Source organism: Canis lupus, chromosome 24 (genome assembly GCF_003254725.2).
Source record: "Canis lupus dingo isolate Sandy chromosome 24, ASM325472v2, whole genome shotgun sequence".
Lineage (NCBI taxonomy): Eukaryota > Metazoa > Chordata > Mammalia > Carnivora > Canidae > Canis > Canis lupus.
The window spans coordinates 9,468,420-9,486,050 of record NC_064266.1 but is presented as its reverse complement, the minus strand read 5'-3'; the positions used below and the strand labels follow the sequence as shown (position 1 = coordinate 9,486,050).

At 43.8% G+C, this 17,631-nt stretch overlaps 1 protein-coding gene across 2 annotated transcripts in view; it reads left to right on the top strand.

The window, feature by feature from the left end:
* Positions 1–17,631, top strand: part of ISM1 (isthmin 1) — a 71,615-nt gene that overhangs the window by 44,455 nt on the left and 9,529 nt on the right. For both annotated transcript variants that reach the window (XM_025469294.3, XM_025469295.3), the window contains exons 2-3: positions 548–787; positions 9,670–9,934. In XM_025469294.3, the coding sequence (XP_025325079.1) occupies positions 548–787; positions 9,670–9,934 (505 nt within the window). The remainder of the gene's footprint in view (positions 1–547; positions 788–9,669; positions 9,935–17,631) is intronic.

The window sequence follows — 17,631 nt, the reverse complement described above, 5'->3', positions numbered from 1 at the left end:
GGATGGATGGATATAGCCAATGATTTGGCTCAAGTATTTTATACAGTTTGGTCAGATCCTTTGTTCCTTGGCCTACACCAAAGAAATAACCTCTGAACATGGGGGCTATAGCTAATGCCAGAGTGATTAATTAACGGAAGCCATAAGGAGAAAACTATAATCTGATTCCAGTTCTGAACGAACACCTATTCTCCTTCAAAATAGCATTTTTGTGTTGATATCTTTCTCAATATTTAATAAACATCCCATAACACATTAGCCCTCAGAAAAGTTTCAAATAGCAGGCTGGGAACAGGTTCCTGATGATTTGGCCTTTTGAATATGGAGTAACCAAGATGGAGTAAACCAAGGGGATGAAGTAAACCAAGGGGAGTAAACCATGATAAAGTAAACTAAGGGAAGTGAAGATGAATTGAGAATACCATCCTGGTTCAATTCCAGCCACTGGAATCATCTTTGTTCCTGAATTTAATGGACTGTTAAGGCTGGTATTTTCAAATCACATGCCTCCTATTTATTTGTTCATTTGCCTATCTGTTTGTTTTAGAATAACCTCCACGTGGAAAGTGACTCTACATCAGAAACAAGCTTTCCTTTCTCTAAAGAAGCAGCAGGGGAACATCTGGACCATCAGGCTGCACATCAACCCTTCCCCAGACAGCGATTCCAGCAAGAGCCTGGGCACCCTTCACTGCAAAGAGATAGCCCCAGATCCTTTCTCCTTGATCTACCAAACTTTCCAGATCTTTCCAAAGCTGATATCAATGGGCAGAATCCAAATATCCAGGTAATGCTTGAGAGTTGAAAGGTGGAAGAAAATGAAACAATCTATCTCTTTGTGTCCTGATCTGATTCTAAAGCAACTACTGCCTTAACTCACTTTCCTTCTTAACCTCTTATGAATCCGGTTTATGATCAGATGATCTCTGTCAGAACAGTGTTGTATTTCATCTTTGTGACACCCTTGATTGTGAGATGCACCATTATTTTATGAACCACTAAAAAAAGAAAACATTGATAATTAAAGTATTGCACACCAATGGTTACAATACATCCTGCTTTCAGAGATGTTGAAATGTAAAAACAAAACAAAAAAAAAATTGTATGCCTTGAAATTGATAAAATATGGTAGCTGTAGAAAAAGGCCAATTTAACATGGAAGTACACTCAGCAAAGCATGGTATGATTTCAAATGTACTCAGGAAGGCACACTCTCAAATACCTCTTAGCTTGCCTTGGACACCAGCAACTCCTTCAGGAGGTGACAACACTTCAGTTGCTCTAAAATGTAGGTGACTGCTTCAGAAAGTTGGATGAGAGGTAGGGAGGTGAGAACAGAAGTTCCTAGGGGAGATATGAATCTGTACTGTTAAGATGGGCTGGATGAAGCTGAAGGAAATGGGGGGTTAGGGAAAAGGTACCTGGGATTAAAATAGCAACCCTCATTTACACTGAAATAGACATGCTTTACAAAACAAATGTTGATCTGATTTGACTGTCCCAACACCAGGAGATGAAGGGCACATCATTTTTCCATTATCAGTCAAGCAACAGGTACTCAGGAAGTTCCTATTTGGTTTGCCCAAGGTTATATGGCTAGCAAATAGTGGTTGGAGCTCAAATCTAGGCTCTTGGATGCCTAAGAATACTCACCCTACCAATCCATGTTTTAGAGACAAACTCCTAACTTTGAATTTTGCTTGTACAAAATTTCCTCTGTGTCTTCCCAGGGTTGCTGCCCATGATATCCAAGAAAGGGGACTGAGTAGTCAACAAGGCAGCGTCATCCCTGTCATAGCTCCTGTCCTCATTTGCCTGCTTCCATACTCTCTTTTTTTTTTTTTTTTTTGCTTCCATACTCTTAAGCTTTGTTCTCGATTCTTTTCATTTGAGGAGGGGCAGCATTTTCTCATTCTTCCTCTCTGCTTCAAATTCCAATTAGCCAACATGTCAGAAAGTTCCTGAACCTGATCTCAGAATAATTGATCCTTAATTAAGTTAACTATCCCTCTTTCAAGACTAACATTCTCTGCATGACACCATTTTAGATCAGATTTCCATGGTCAGAGTTGTTTTGCTCATCACACCACTGCCATAGTGGCTAACAAATGTCACTGAGAATACACCCCAATTAGAATGTTGACCAGCCCCTACTGTGTATAAAATGCTGTGTGAGGTTATGGGAAATTAAGAAATGTAAGACCTTCTCTGTCCAGGGAATGCCATAGATACGAAGTTCCCGGCTACCCCTCATGACAGTGCCAAAGGGATCATGGAGATAGAGGAGGAAAAAAAATGCTATGTTCCATTGTGAACAGGTCTGAATAGATGAGAAAAAGTAGGGCAAGATAATGATGAGAGGGTCCAGAAGTGAAAAATGTTTCAGAGGTCACTCTTTGACAACCCACGCACAGAAACCATGGCATGCACCTGTTAACATTTCCAGTAAGTCATATGTTGTTCGAATTGATTAATTGGAAAAACAGGAAATCAAACTCCAATAATAAATATACAAAAAAAATGTTTAGTAGGAAAAAAAATTGGAAAAACAGGCATTTTGCCCCACTGTCCTCTCACCAGGAAGTGGCTACATGGCTCTCTGCTAAAGAACAAAGTATCCACTTGGGGGAGGTGTAGATTGGCAAATAAATAAATAAATAAATAAATAAATAAATAAATAAATAAATAAATAAATACAGACATCTCCTTACTGCTGCTTGACATGCTCCCCATCAGGCCTTTTCCTACAGGAAGTGATTTTTTTCCTTGTTTATAGTTTTCATGGTTTCAGGACTAGACCAGCTTCACTCCAGGGGAGCTTAGGCCATTCCCAAAACAATTTTAGGCTTGCTGTGACTCACATTTTTTCCCCTATAGGTGAGAAATGTCACTGTGGGTTTTAATGCTGAGGATTGAGCTTTAATTTAATAGATTTAAGAATTTCTTTTGTAAAGTTGCAAGAAAATGCCTGGATTCAGGGGAACTGAAGGCTGCAGGGAGACTGTCTTCTCATTGGAAAGTTACTAAGTACATGGGGCTATACCTAAGAACCAGATTTGAAGCAGAATTTCCCAGGGTCCCATCTCTCTCCTAGATAAATCCATAAGTCTGGGAATCCCCAGACTTCACTTGGGCATTTTGAAAATATGAACCTAAATGTTAGGGAAGAATGGTGGTTGAGATCCTCAGACCTGGGAAACCTAGATTCCTTTTCTAAAGAGAAGGACAGGGCGACAGTGAAGTGCTAAGCTCTCTGCAGCCCACACAATAGATCTGTGCATGAGGTCAGTAGAGCACCCAAGGTCAAAATTCATTTCACATCATCCTAATCTGTATTGCTTCCCTGGGTAGGAAGTAAAGAATGCTCTGGAACAGTTCTACCTGGCTTCCTGAGGGCAAGCGGCTCTTGGCATTGGCAGGTGTAGAGAGAAGTAGAATGAGCCAAGAGGGCAGAGAATACGGCGAGGGGAGTTATGAAAAGACTGCACACGAGAGTCTGGCAAAGCCTCTTGCACTGTTCTAAAATGCAGCTTCCCTGTGCACTGTCACGAAAGTATGACCGCAGAGATGGTACAGGTGAGAATTGTTTGCCTTGTCCCCTCTGAGATGCCACAGATTTAGAACAGGTGCAAAGTAACAATCAGTGGGTTTGTTTTCGGTCTGTCTTACCACCACTCCAGCACATGAATAAAAAGCTTGCCCTCAGGTGCTTCTTCGGAAAGAGATGCTTTGGAGTACAGAGTAGGAAGAGGACAGAGCCACTCTTTAACATCTTCATTCCTTTTCTGAGTTGGCCTTTGGACAGCAAAGATCACCATAGCTCCCAAGATCATAGGTTTCCCCATAGCTGCAAATATCAGGGTTATGGGCAGAATGGATTCAAAATTTGATGGCGCTCCAGCCTAGACACTGTTAGAGTCCAAAGCCTATGAAGGCTAAGGTACCACCCACCACCTTTGTGTCCACTGCCTAGACAGGCCACTCCGCTTCCGCTTTGTATGATTCCCATGACTGTTAGCCTTCCTTGGGCAGTAGAGAGGAGTGAGCAGCCAGTTTTACTGATCTGATGACCTGTTGGTCCTAAAGAAAAGGAAATTGAGCTGCATTTCTGGCCTTCTCTTTCTGGAAGGCCACAAAGGCTACTCAAATATGTTCAAAGAAAATGAAGCAGATGCAATTCCTGAGAGCCCCAGCCTAGATCTGTGTGCTAGTGTGTGAGGGTGCATACGCAAGCACATGCGGTTGTACACGCTCACACATGCACATACACACAACGTTGGCGCTGCAGCACCACTGCACTTGAGTAAACCAGTTCCCTGGTGGTCCTTTAAAAGATGAAGTGCTTTTCTAAAAGGGGGTGATGGTTTGTTTCTGTGTTGGCAGCCCTTATCCCTTCCTTACAGCACTGCTCTTTTGTTGAAATGCACTGGTTTGACACGGGGGTGGGGTGGGGGGGATGTTCAGCCAAGCAGACAGCCCCAGTGATCACCGAGGGCAGTCAAAGCATTTCCTCTCCCCAGGGAGCCGAGCAAAGACAGGTGAAGGGCACATCCATGGGCTCAGCTTCTGCCAGGGCCCCTGGGTGTGTCTACCTCCCGCCATCCACACACAGCTGGCAACCTGCCCGTTGCCCCCACCTAGCTGCCCTTCACTGAAGCCGGGGAGCTGCACAGGAATTTGATACCCCTCTCTCTGAACAACCCCTCCCCCAACCTCCTCGAGTGTCTGAAAGAGTTTCCCACGCTCTAAGACGAGTGTCTGCTATCTTTCCTGCCAAATGACCCACACCTTTCCAAAGTGACATTGCTGAGCCTGTGCAAGGGTACATCCCTATTGGGCCTCTTAACTTTGGGGAAGGGAAATCCTTTAAAAAGCCCAGCTTTTTTGGAGCTCTTTGAAACACTCCCCCACCTCCTGCCGCCCCTCCAGGCCAGGTGGAACTGGATTAGGGCTGTGGAAGTAAGTGGGAAAAAGACAGCAATGCACAAATAGCCTCAGATTCCTGAACCCAATCTCCATATTAAATCTAAAACAATAGTCGAAGTTGGATTGTGTTAAAAATAAATAAATAAATAAGTCAGGAAAGAAAGGAAACTCTCCCAGGACAAGCTAAACTTGAACTTCAGTATTTTGTTGGCTGAGTTTTTGGTCTCCAGCTGATGTTCAGATAGCAAAGACAAAAGTTTCTAAAATAAACTCATTATTAGGCTTACTGCATCAATTCATTACCACAGTAGCTATTCACAACCAAATATTTCTCTTTTCTGGATCAAGCCAAGATTAGTATTCATTTCAACCAATATACTTATTTCTTTTTTCCCACTGAGGGAGACTTAAAATAGTCATATAAAGATCTTTTTTTTTCCTCTTGACTCAGACTTACATGGCCATACTTTACATGGCCATCAGCCTCTTAAGGGCCATAAAATACAATCAGATGGGTTGGCTGGGGCTGTAAACATATGTGCTTCTACTTTTGATTCCCCTCCTCCTTTTTCTCTAAAATACTTTCAGAATTGCAGCTCTGGCCAACTGAGAACCAGGAAATCTCTATGCCCAAAACATGGACCCACACACCTATGGGGACAAGCCTGTATTGGGAAGATTCTGATGGGGGCATAGCGTCCAGACCATGGACAAGAGTCCACTAACCTGCCTTTGGGATAGGCACCACCAGAGTCTGCCAGGCTTGGCCACTATGGCTCCATGAAGGTTACTCAAACTCTCTATGCCCCTGTTTCCTTGTCTATAAAATGAGATGACAATACTACCCATGAGTAGCTCTATAGTACAATACTGCCCAGAAGGTGTTGTGAGGATTAAGTGAGATCATCCATGTGAAGCACCTAGCACAGGGCCAGGTATATGGTAAACTTCCCCAAATGAGTGGACGCAGGTTGGTGTTGACCATGGATTGAGATGACAGAGGAAACATATAAAATAATTGGAAATACAAGAACTCGTTTCAAGACAAGCTCTATACCTTCCTTGCTATTCACCTCAGAAACTTGAATTTTCCACGTCACTTTCTCTGCCTGAAATTCAAATCTAACTCGTGTAGAACAAGCAATAATGTTTCGGCAAGCACACCGCAAGTCTCAAAGCATTAACCACAGTTAGCTGGGTTACCATAGTTTTTAGAGCATCAGTGAATCTGAGAGGAGGGGACTGATTATATATCTCCGTAGCCCATTTTGTGTTCTTTCTGCAGCAGTTGTCAAGGAAGGAGAGGGCCTTTCACTGGAGATTATTTTCTTGTCCCTGGATGCTCAGTTCTCCTGAGGGAAATCATAGTTTTCAAGTCTTAGAGGACAAAACTAAGAGATTCTAGAAGATTCTCCTGAGTTGAGAAAGTCTAGGCCTCTGTTTTCTGAGAGTCATTAGTTTATTAACTGATAGAATTGTGATAATTTCTCTACACTTTTCCAAGCGTAGAGTTTGTTTCTAATAAATGTCTTGACTATCAAGAGAAGGAAAGGAGTGGTAACACTTTGTAGAATCTTATCCTCATTTCCCAAGTTTGGACAGAATTCCCCAAACTGACACCTATTTTGGACTCTCTCTCTCTCTCTCTCTCTCTGGTTTTTGTTTTTGTTTTGTTTTTCTTGGAGCTGATAAGATCCTGCCAGAAGTTGGACTTGGGTCTTTTGAAGGAGTTCTCTGACTTGTATTGTCTTGATTCATGGTATGGAAAAGTCCAGAAGAGTAAATATACTAAGCCACATCAATTATGTGTATTAAGGAAGAGAAAGGATGATAAGGTCTAGCATCTTTATCGTCTTGGAAATCTGCTGTACTCACTCCCACACCTTCAGCCTATCACATCAATTATTGTTTAAGGCATCTTTATCAGCACATTCTTTGATGCTAAAAAGAAAAAAAAAAACATGTAAATAGAATGAGAGCAACTGGAAATATAAAACTAATCTCTGCCATGCAAGAAGCCACTGACATGCTCATTAAGTTTCTTTAATTGGATTCCTATAATATTTCAGGTTCAAGATTAGATTTCTTCTTTTGATATCAGTATGAGAGCTCCACATTAACTGTAGGGAAGGTTGAATTCTAAAGTTTGAGTGTGTGTGTGTGTGTGTTTTGTTTTGTTTTGGGGGTTTTGTTTGTTTTGTTTTGTTTTTAATTCAATTGGGGCAGTGGCCAGTAATTAAAGGGGAAAAAGAAACCTCTAAGCTGTTGAGATTTAGTCATCGATATAGTTTTTGGAGTAAATTTGTATTTTGCTACTTATTGCCTGGCCAGACAACAAATCTATTTTGGTTGGATCTGAGCAACAGTTTGGAGAAAAAAAAAATCGTATTGACGGTAATAGCTTAAAACATGAAATTGTTTTTATTCCCAGCTTGGAGAAATTGCAGGGCACGTTTTGCTTAGGCAATCCCTTTGACTCCAGTCTGAGTACAAATGGAATACCAAAACTGTTGGGCACATTCCCCCTTATCTTCTACCCAGAGACTGATTTCATTACCATAATTGCAGGCTTGCCTGGCTCTTGGCAGCTTCTCCCCTCCGAGACCCTTAACAGCCTTACAGACGATTGTTGCGGCTCAGTTGTTCTGTCTGTAGGCAGGGGGGACGAGACTGCAGAGGAGAAAGGTTCTGTCTCCAGAGGCTCAGCATTGCCCTATCACTGCCCAACTGTGTACTCCTGGGACACTTGTCCTTTCAGGGTTGCATGTGGAGTCACTCTCTCCAGCAACCAGCCATTCCAACAAATAAGATTGATAAAAGACATATGATTCCTTTTTTTTTTCTTTTTGAAATTTGAAAGATTACTAAAAGTTCCATACTTATTTATAAATATGCAAGAGATACTTTCAAGACCGGAGAATTATGGTGCGGAATAAAGCCAATGATGCCCTTCTAGGCATCCCACACCAGAAGAAAGATTCATTTGCCTTGCTGCAGCCCGAGGATACTCTGGGACTGACAACCATTCTCTTGACCTTATGTCTGGACCAAAGCCCAGGCCTGGCATTGGCCTGGCAACTTCCTTGGAAGGTCAAAGCAAGTAGAATTCGAATCTCCCCCTTCCTAGCACAATAGGAAGGGGCTGTTTGTCTCAGGGATGGGCACACCCTGGTGCAGTTTGGCAGAGCATCCCAGCGACTCTCTCAGATGTCGGGTTAGGGCAAAACTGGAAATGCATCTTCCTGGTACATCTTGCGCTGATTACTCAGAGCACATGTTTCTGATTCATTTGCACACAGCTCATCCAGGGGGTGTTGCAAGGGCTATGTGATGGCCAAAGAAACCCAATGAGTCTTTTATTATATTTTTTTAAACAAGTTTCTCTACGTTGATTGTCTCTTGGAGCCAAGAAACTGCATTCTTCCAGCCCTGTGACTTCAACACTAGGCTAAGTAAATCTGAGAGCAAGTTCTAACCTTGGCTCTGAAATTATCTGCTCTGACCCTGATGGTCAGTTGAGGAGTGTGCACACAAGGTCCCAATACGGAATGAGTGAAAGTCTTGAAGACACAGTGCTCACACCTCTACACAACCTTGGCTGCCAGCCCCCACTAGCCTCTGGGCCATCTTGCCCCACTACTTACATGAGGGGACAGTACTTCTGTTACTTCTTGAGAGACAGTGTGGCAGACTTGTTAAGAACATGAGCTCTGGGGCTTGACTATCCACATCTGCCACTTACCAGCTGTATGACCTTAAGCAAGTTGTTAACGTCTCTGTGAAAAGCTAACCTGTTGCTGTCTAGCAACCAAAACTTAACATCTTGAAGTGGTGACCATTGGATTGTTCAGGGTCCTGTGGGTTAGGAAGATGAACAAGGCTGTGCCAGTAGAGCTTGTCTCTGGCTCACAAGGTATTGGCTGTGGTTAACCCAACTGGGCTGAAGCCTCCAAGGTGGCCTCACATGACTGGTGCCCTGGAGCTGGCCATTGGCTGAGGTACCTCAGTTCTCCACCAGGTGGCCTTTCTCTTCACATGATCTCTATGTGCAAGGCTTCCTTACCTAGAGGGAGGAACTGATCCAAAAAAATGAAAATGGAAGTTGCAGGACTTCCTAGCGCTTGTCACAGTGTCAATCCTACCATATTCTACTGAACGAGGTGAATCACAAGAATAGGCCAGAATGAAGAGGAGAGGAAATCACTTCTTAATGAGAAGTGTAGCACACACATATGAGGATGGGACAAATTGCTGGGCCCGTCTTTGCATGTAGTCAATCACAGGACCCAATCAATAGTACCAACCTTATACGGTTGGCATGAGGTTTAAATAAATTAATATAGCAGGGCATTTAGAGCAGTGCCTGGTATCGACTAAGTCTGTGCCAGTAAACATTTACTGTACTCAGTAAATGTTTGATTTTATTGTAATTATTCTTGTGTCACCTTGGGAGGACGTTTACTCCTTGAATTAAAGATTTCCCAGCAGTGTAGTCATCAGTGAATCAGGAGCCCCAGTGATGACCTCCCAGTGTGAGGCCCATGTACATCAGTCCTATCTGGCCATGGGGTCTATTGGGCCACCTCTGGGTGTTTCCCATTCTGTTGCACCATGTAGTCTCAGCATTCCTTAATGAGGGGCGCAGCCATCATTTCCCTCTGCTCTCTTAGACATCCTTCTGAGGGTGTCTAGTTTGGAGGCTGTTGACTCCTCATTGACTCTGGCCTGTTCTGAATTCTTCAGGTCACCATAGAGGTGGTGGATGGTCCTGACTCTGAAGCAGATAAAGATCAGCACCCGGAGAATAAGCCCAGCTGGTCAGTCCCATCCCCTGACTGGAGGGCCTGGTGGCAGAGGTCCTTGTCCTTGACGAGGGCAAACAGCGGGGATCAAGACTATAAGTACGACAGTACCTCAGACGACAGCAACTTCCTCAACCCCCCCAGGGGGTGGGACCGTCCAGCCCCAGGCCACCGGACTTTTGAGGCCAAAGAGCAGCCAGAATATGGTGAGTTTACCACCCAGTGACATAAAATTGGGGAGAATAAATGAGGATGACGAGACCTAATCGAGACGGAGTCAAGCCAAACCCAGTTTACAGTGTGTGGTTTCGGGTCTTCTGTGAGGCATACCTCATGAAGACTTTATTCCACGGAAGCCCCAAGAAGGCACCAGCAGCTGCATTTTTCTGGAGACACTATAATTTTTAAATCATACCAATTATCCTAGGAGAGCATCTTTTTTTTTTTTTTAGTTAGGGGTTGTTGAGGTTCTACCTTTTCTCCCCCAAATTTCAGTTTTATTTCTAAAAATGAAGAAATCACCAAATTGACTTCCTTGTATATTTTACTGGAAAAATTCATACTGAAAATCAACTTAGTAAAAAGAGGAGTGTCCAGCTGCTTCTTTTGACCAGGAAGCCATGTTATTATGTCTGACATTGGCAGTGGAGCAGCCCTTGGGAATCCACAGGAGTCTGTGCTTCATGGGTTGTCAAAGGCAGGCTTCCCCACCAATAAATTTTAAGATGCCAAGTAGGACTTCTGGTTTCCCATGAAAAATCCTTTTTCACTTGAGTTGAGTGGGAGACAGATTGAGGGAAATTCAGCTCCACTCAGTCATTCAGGGATCCAGGCTCCTTTCATCTTAGAGCTCCACCAACTACCAGGGCCTGGGGTATGCCCTGGAAGCTCAGCATCCAGTTGGCAGCCAAGGAAACAGGTGCAGCCTGGAAGAGGCGCACATGCCCTTAACCACTCAGGCTGGAGATGATCCGATCGTGTCCACTCAGACTCTATTGGTGACACTTAGTCATATGGCCCCACCTAGATGCAAAGGAAGCTGGGAAACACATCCTGGGTGTGCAAGAAGAGGAAAGAGACCTGGCAAGCTTTCATGGGGGATCAGAGTCTGCCCAGAGTCAGTATTAATAACAATATCTGATGTCATGCACATGCCTCCATCATGATGGTGTTCTAGTGGCTTCACCACCAGCAGCCTGAGAAACAAATGCTGTATGATGGGAATGACTTGTCTCACACCATTGTACTCTCACCCTTACCTCCATTTCTCAGTAGAAAGACCAGCTGTATATTGGAGAGTCACTTCTGCCACTAAGAGATGATACTAGGCAACTTCCAAAACAGGACGACCGTTTTGTAAAGGCATGCCTTGTGTTGGGCACCATGCTATGCTCTGGGAATCCAAAAGTTAGAAAGATGCAGGCCTTCCCAAAAGAGGATCTCACCTCTCTGTGGACAAGGGAGAAAAGTTGTGTGATAGAGGAAAACAGTGCCATGGTAGAGATACACATCAAATGCTAAGGGAGCAGAAAGAGAGAACTCCTACCGTCCTTCCAGCCAGGGGGCTTGTAAAACCTCCCCTTTCCCAGAAGTCCAGGTCCAGTTTATCTGTTTTCCAAGGGAAAGGACAAGGGATAGTCACCAATATGTATATAGCATTCACCATGCACTAGGCCTTCTTCATGGCATCTCACATATATCAGCTTGTTTAATCAGCTCCCTGGGGCGGGTACCCATTTTACAGATGGGAAAACTGAAGCCTAGAGAAGTTAAGCAACTTGATCTCTCCTTGAGGGTCAAGGCCTAGAATTCATTTCAGGCAGTCTGAGCCCAGAGTCTGTTCTTTTAACCACTTTGTTATTCTGCCTTTCTGGGGAACAAAAATATATATATATATAGCACATCCTTTAGGAGAGTAGAATGTTCTAGAAATGCGTACTTCGATTGGAAGGCATAAATGGAAGGAAAAGTCCAGTGATGTTAAGCAAGAGGAACACAGAGGATCCCTGGGTGCCAGTCTGGTGTGTCACAGGTTTCTGGCTTAACCTGTTTGCCCCACACACAGGGAATACTGTTTTGAAGAATGGAGCTCAGACCCTCCACATCAGAATCCCTTGATTGCATGTTTGAAGATGCCAATCCCAGCCCCAGCCCCTTCCCTCTATACCAGTGGTCCTTAAGGTGTGAACCCCAATCAGCCGTATCAGCATGGCCTGAGCTGTGACAGGCATGCACATTTTCAGGCACCAACCCCAGGCCTATTCAATCAGACACTCTAGGATGGGTCCCCCAAATCTGTGTTTGAACAAGCCCTCCAGGGGGCTCTAGTGCACTGAGCACCACTATTCCAGAGCAACGGTTCTCTGCCTTAGTTGCTCCTGAGAGTCACTTGAGTAATTTTTTTAAGTCCCAATGCCCAGACTTCTCTTCAGCCCAGTTAAATTGGGATCTCTGGGGGTAGGGCCCAAGCATCAGTTTTTAAAAGCTCCATGAGTGGCTCCAGCATGCAGCCCAGTTTGAGAGACGCTGCCATCCTTCTACTGAACTAGAATGCCCAAGAGTGAGACCTGGAGTTGGTCTCACTCTGCTTTTTTGTCTCTTTCTTTTTGCAACCAAAATCACCTGGTGATTCTCATGCTCACCAAAGTTTGGAGACCATGACTAGAAACAACTTTTGCATCTAAAACCCTTACGGAAGACACTGCTGAATTCATGAACATTAAGAACATCGTCCATTTCAATCTTAAAGAAAGAATTTACTTGTACTAGAATAGTTACTGTAACGGCCTCAGCCACCTTCACCCTAGCTTTCTAGGCCTAGAATACCTATGGAATGTCCCTCATCTGGACCTTCCAGCAGCCCTGGGCCTTGGAGAAACTCCTGTATTTTATGATTTTGGAGTATCTCTTAGTAACTGCCTCATCATTGGAGTGTAGGTATCAGGATTGCTACTTTGTAAAGAAGAATTTGTTCCTCTGACTACCCCCAAAGGAGTGCTTCTCAGACTTTAACATGCCTACAAATAACCTAGGGGTCTTTTCAAATGCAGCTTCTGATGCACTGGATGAAGCTGGCACAGCCAGCCCTCAGACCACACTTTGAGTAGCAAGACTCTGTTGTAAATGCTCAATAGCATGCAAAATGAGTAAATGATGACTACTTCTCTGACAGGCTCACAAGGGATGTGTGATTTCCAGAATTCTATGCAGCATCAGATGAGCTGAATGCTCTTTTTTTCAATCAACAAAAAACTATTAAGCAATTTGTAAGTATTTGTCTCTATGTTGGATGCTGTGATGGATACAGTGAGAGAACAGGTGGCCGGGGAAGGTGGGGTTCATGCTGTGACAAAGCAGCGCCACTCATTGTACTTTGGTATGTGCTGCCTTGTCTGGGGCGTGCTAATACTGCCACAGGAAACTGGTCTTTGTGGAGGGTGTTGATCTCAGATTTTGAAAGCTAGGATCTTTAAAAAAAGAATTTAAATGTTTCGGACCAAAGAGTACTTAAAAAAAAAAACAAACCTAGGTGAAAAAATAGACTAGAATGGGATCTTCAGAATAAATTATAAAACACAAAATAGAGGTTAGGTAGACCTACTTCATGATTGTGGAAACATGATGAGACCATGAGTTGGCTCAACTCCTGACTGGATTTGAGATGCTACATTTTAAATACCTTCTGTAGAGATACTTTACGTATCATCAAGAACAAAGAAAGAGTCCAAATAAATATTTTTCTGTCAAATAGTAGTATACCATTCCCAAAAATGTTCTGAATAACCCGCATAATGAAATCAGATAGGCATTGCTTACTGTAACCTGGGTTTGGGACTCAGTTCTTTGCAATCCTCTGACTGGTCATGGTCCTATTTTAATAAATTTCACAGTGATTTTTGTCAAGGCTTTTCTTTGCAATGTTGAATTATGGCCACATAAGTGGGTGTCTTAAAAAAAAAAAAAAAAGAGGCCAACATGAGCCAGAGTTAAAGCTGCAGGAGTACCAGGATATGGAACAGCATACGACTGGAACAGAGAGACCCCACATCTAATCCCAGCTCTGCCAGATTTGAGCTGTGTGATGTTAGGCAAGACCCTTAACCTCTCTGAGCCTTAGTTTCATTATCCATAAAAGGCAGATATTTCCACCTACCCACAGAATCATTATAGGAATTTAATCAGTATGTTTAGATGGAGAAGCTGGTTAAAGCAGGCCCTCAATAATTGGCAGCCACTCTCATCTAAGATTAGTGGTGGAGGCTTGCCTGTGACCAAGTCAGGACCCAAATCACTCCAGTTGCCCAGATACTGTTTAATCACTACCTTAAAATTTCAAATGACATGTTTGAAACCCAGCTCTCAGTCCAGTACACTGTGGATTGTTTTCTTCCCTCACTGAGCTCTTTGCTGTCATAAGGACTGTTTTTTTGTTTGTTTTTTGTTTTTTTTTTAACTGTCACTGTCACCTTGGCAATTACTGCTGGTCATACTCATTTTCTGCTCTGAGCGATGTTCCCTGGCAGGTGAGCAAATTAGAACAGACTTGTTTTATTAAAGCAGAAAAGAATACTGCCCTCAAAGCCTTCTGTCCTTTGCACACATTAAACAAATAAAGATTCCCCAAGAGGAGGGTCTTTCCTGGGACATCCATCTGAAACAGTATGCTATGGAGCCTTCAGGGGGATGAGCTGACATATACACCTTGCCCTAGGAGGTGGCTTCATTTCATTCCTAGCCTAATAGAAATGATGAGCCATGTGGCTACAGAACTATTTTGTGCCTGACTTTGAGGGACCACCTTTTAAGTTTGGAAAATAAATGACTTTGTGAGCATTTAAAATAAAAACCTAAAGAAAACCACTTACTGGGATAGTAAACCCTTCATTATTCCAGAGTCTGCTAGCCACCTAGAAAGCATATTTTAAGGAGATTTTTTTTATGGTATATTTGTAACAGTTAACTTTTGCTGTTTAAGAAACCACCCCCCCAAATTGAGTAGCTTAAAAGAACAAACGGGTTCTCTCGTAAGAATCTGCAGTTTGCCTGGACTGTTCTTCAACTCTGGGCTGGCTTGGCTGGGGCTGGATAGTCGAGGATGGCTTCACTCAGCACTGGGCCCCCAGCTGGACAGCTGGGCATCCTGCGGTGGCTGGCTGGAGTCTCTCACTCTCCAGGTGGCCAGCCCAGGCTCTTCACATAGTGATGGAAGAGTTCTCTGCAGCAAGAGGACAAATCCTAATGCACAAGCACTTGGCCAGCCTCTGTTTGCATCATATTTGCTATTTTCCCATTGGCCAAAGCAAGTCACATGGCCCAGGCAGGGGTCAACAGGAAAGGAGAGTAACCAAAGGGTAGATACGGGGAGAGGAATTATGGAAGCCGTTTTTCACATAATCCGATTCAGTATTAACATTCAATAATTTAGATCCAAGAGCCCAAGACCAGAAATTACCTTGCACAAAGATTCCAATATAAGCCTCATGGCGGGGTTAATGCTGAAATCTCAAAGTTCAAGCATATTTCCCCAAATTCTCTCCCCATATTACTACAACAGTAACGAAAGGTTACTAGAGATTTCTAGATGGTTGAGGTCCCATTGCTTCCAATGAGCCACCACTTGGCATCACTGGAGTATGTACCCACCATATAGATGACAAGAACTCTACCTAAGTGATTTTAATAAGCTTCTTCTGACTGACCCACTGCCCCCTTTATGAGTCCAACAACATTACAATCTTTACTTGTGACTTTTTGTTGTTGTAGTTCCCTTCAACAAATCTGGTCTTGGTGGTACATGTAGGGTGTGGCTGAGTGTGTTCGGGTGTACATATAACCCACCACAACTGAATGTTCCCACTGACAAGAGTGTGATCTCATGATTGTCCCAGGCATATCTCTGATGTTCTCAGGGAGATTATCAAGAGATACCAGACCACAGAGGTCTTGGAGGGAGTAGCAGCTGCACCTACCCGGGTGGTTTCTCCCTCTGGGGGCAACTTGTCTCTCCAGTTCTACATGTTGATGCCTAGTAAGTGATGGGAGAGATGAAGAGGCTGACCTGGGGAGACAGGCCCAACTCCTTCACACGAGACAGTCATTTCAAACATCTGGCTTGGCTGTGTTGCTAGAAAACCATTTCTTAGAAGAAAATCAAAAAACAGAAAGATTCCTTTTGGGGAGAAAGAAGAAATGGATGGGGGCCCCAGGGCAGGCAAGGTGTGGGCAAACTCTCTGCTCTGGGTTAGGGATGAGAACACAACCATGAACAGCCAACACCCCCCCACACCCCACACCCCACAGCTCCATTTAAAGGGCTGAGGAGCCAGAACGGCCCTCTGTTTGCCTGAGGAGTGTTCAGAGTGAGCACCATGTAAACAACAGGCTGGAAGGCTGGCACAGAGCCCACACTGCAGGTAGAAACATGTGTGGACTACATTCCTGCCGGGCCTACATAATAACAATCACCACGACCGGTTATGAACAGAGGGGACCCCCTTCCCGGCAAAGCACATACCTATAGCCCCAAGCTTGGTACTGGCAGAGGCCCCAGGGCTGTAGGACGATCTGGAAAAACCAGGAGAAGTTATTATAGAGTAAAGAGGCTGCTGAGGGAGTCAGGCTGTAGAGATCAAGTGCTCAATACTAGGACCCAAACTTTCCTTCCTGTTACCCTTATGACCTTGGGTTAATTCTCCCCAGTCACTCTAGGACTTAGTTTCTTTACTTTTAAAAAGAGAAATTCAGTTTTGATGATATACCAACAATCTTTCTCACACTCCCAAGCCTTCCTAGTTTGATCAACTTCTCTTATTTTATTTTTTTTGTAAATTTATTTTTTATTGGTATTCAATTTGCCAACATATAGAATAACACCCAGTGCTCATCCCATCAAGTGCCCCCCTCAGTGCCTGTCACCCAGTCACCCCCACCCCCGCCCACCTCCCCTTCCCCCACCCCTAGTTCATTTCCCAGAGTTAGGAGTCTCTCATGTTCTGTCTCCCTTCCTGTACTTCCCACTCATTTTTTACTTCTTTTTTCATACCATTTAGTGGCTTCTAATATACTGTGTAACTTACTCATTTTTTGTTTCTTACTTATTTTGGACTCTTCTTACTAGAATATTAGTTCCATGAGGACAAAAATCTTTGGAAATTTTATTTAGTCATATTTCCCATATACCTAGAATTGTGCCTGGCATATAGTCGGGGCTCAGTAAGTAGTCATTGGATGGATATTAAGTGATGACCTGGAGGGATCGTTTCTAGCTTTGCCATTATGTAGCAGCTACCTACTGCTGTATAATAAACCATCCCAGAACTCGGTGGCTTACAACAACAGAAGTTTATTATTTCTCATGATCCTGTGGTTCAGAAGTTCAGGGAGCACCCCACGAGGCAGCTGCTACACTCCTAATAGCATCTCCTCTACTCAGCTGTCCACTGGGAAGGGCTAGAAGGTTCAACAAGGCTTCATTCACATGTGTAGTATCCTGCAGCCCCTCATGCACCTCCTCTCTCTCCATGTGGTGGCCCTTAATTCACAGGTTTAGCCACAGCTTCTTCCACAGTGACTGGATTGCCCAAAGTGAAAGTCGGAAGCTTTCAGGCCTCATGGGGCTGAAGTCAGCTCAGATTTTAGAGAAGGGAAAATAAGCTCTCTTGCTTTCATTCTCAATGAATGTATGTGTAAGGATGGAAGGAAGTGATGGTGGTCATCTTTGGAAACTACCTACCTGGTATTCTATGATCCCATACTCTACAAATGTGCGCATTCTCGATAAGCATTTACTGGGCACCTTCTAGGGGTCAGGCCTGGCCACGTGCTGACCACCACAGTGCTCAAAACCTCAGAGAGAGTTCCTGCTCTCACGAAGCTAATCCCTAAAATGAACTCTGGAGCCACA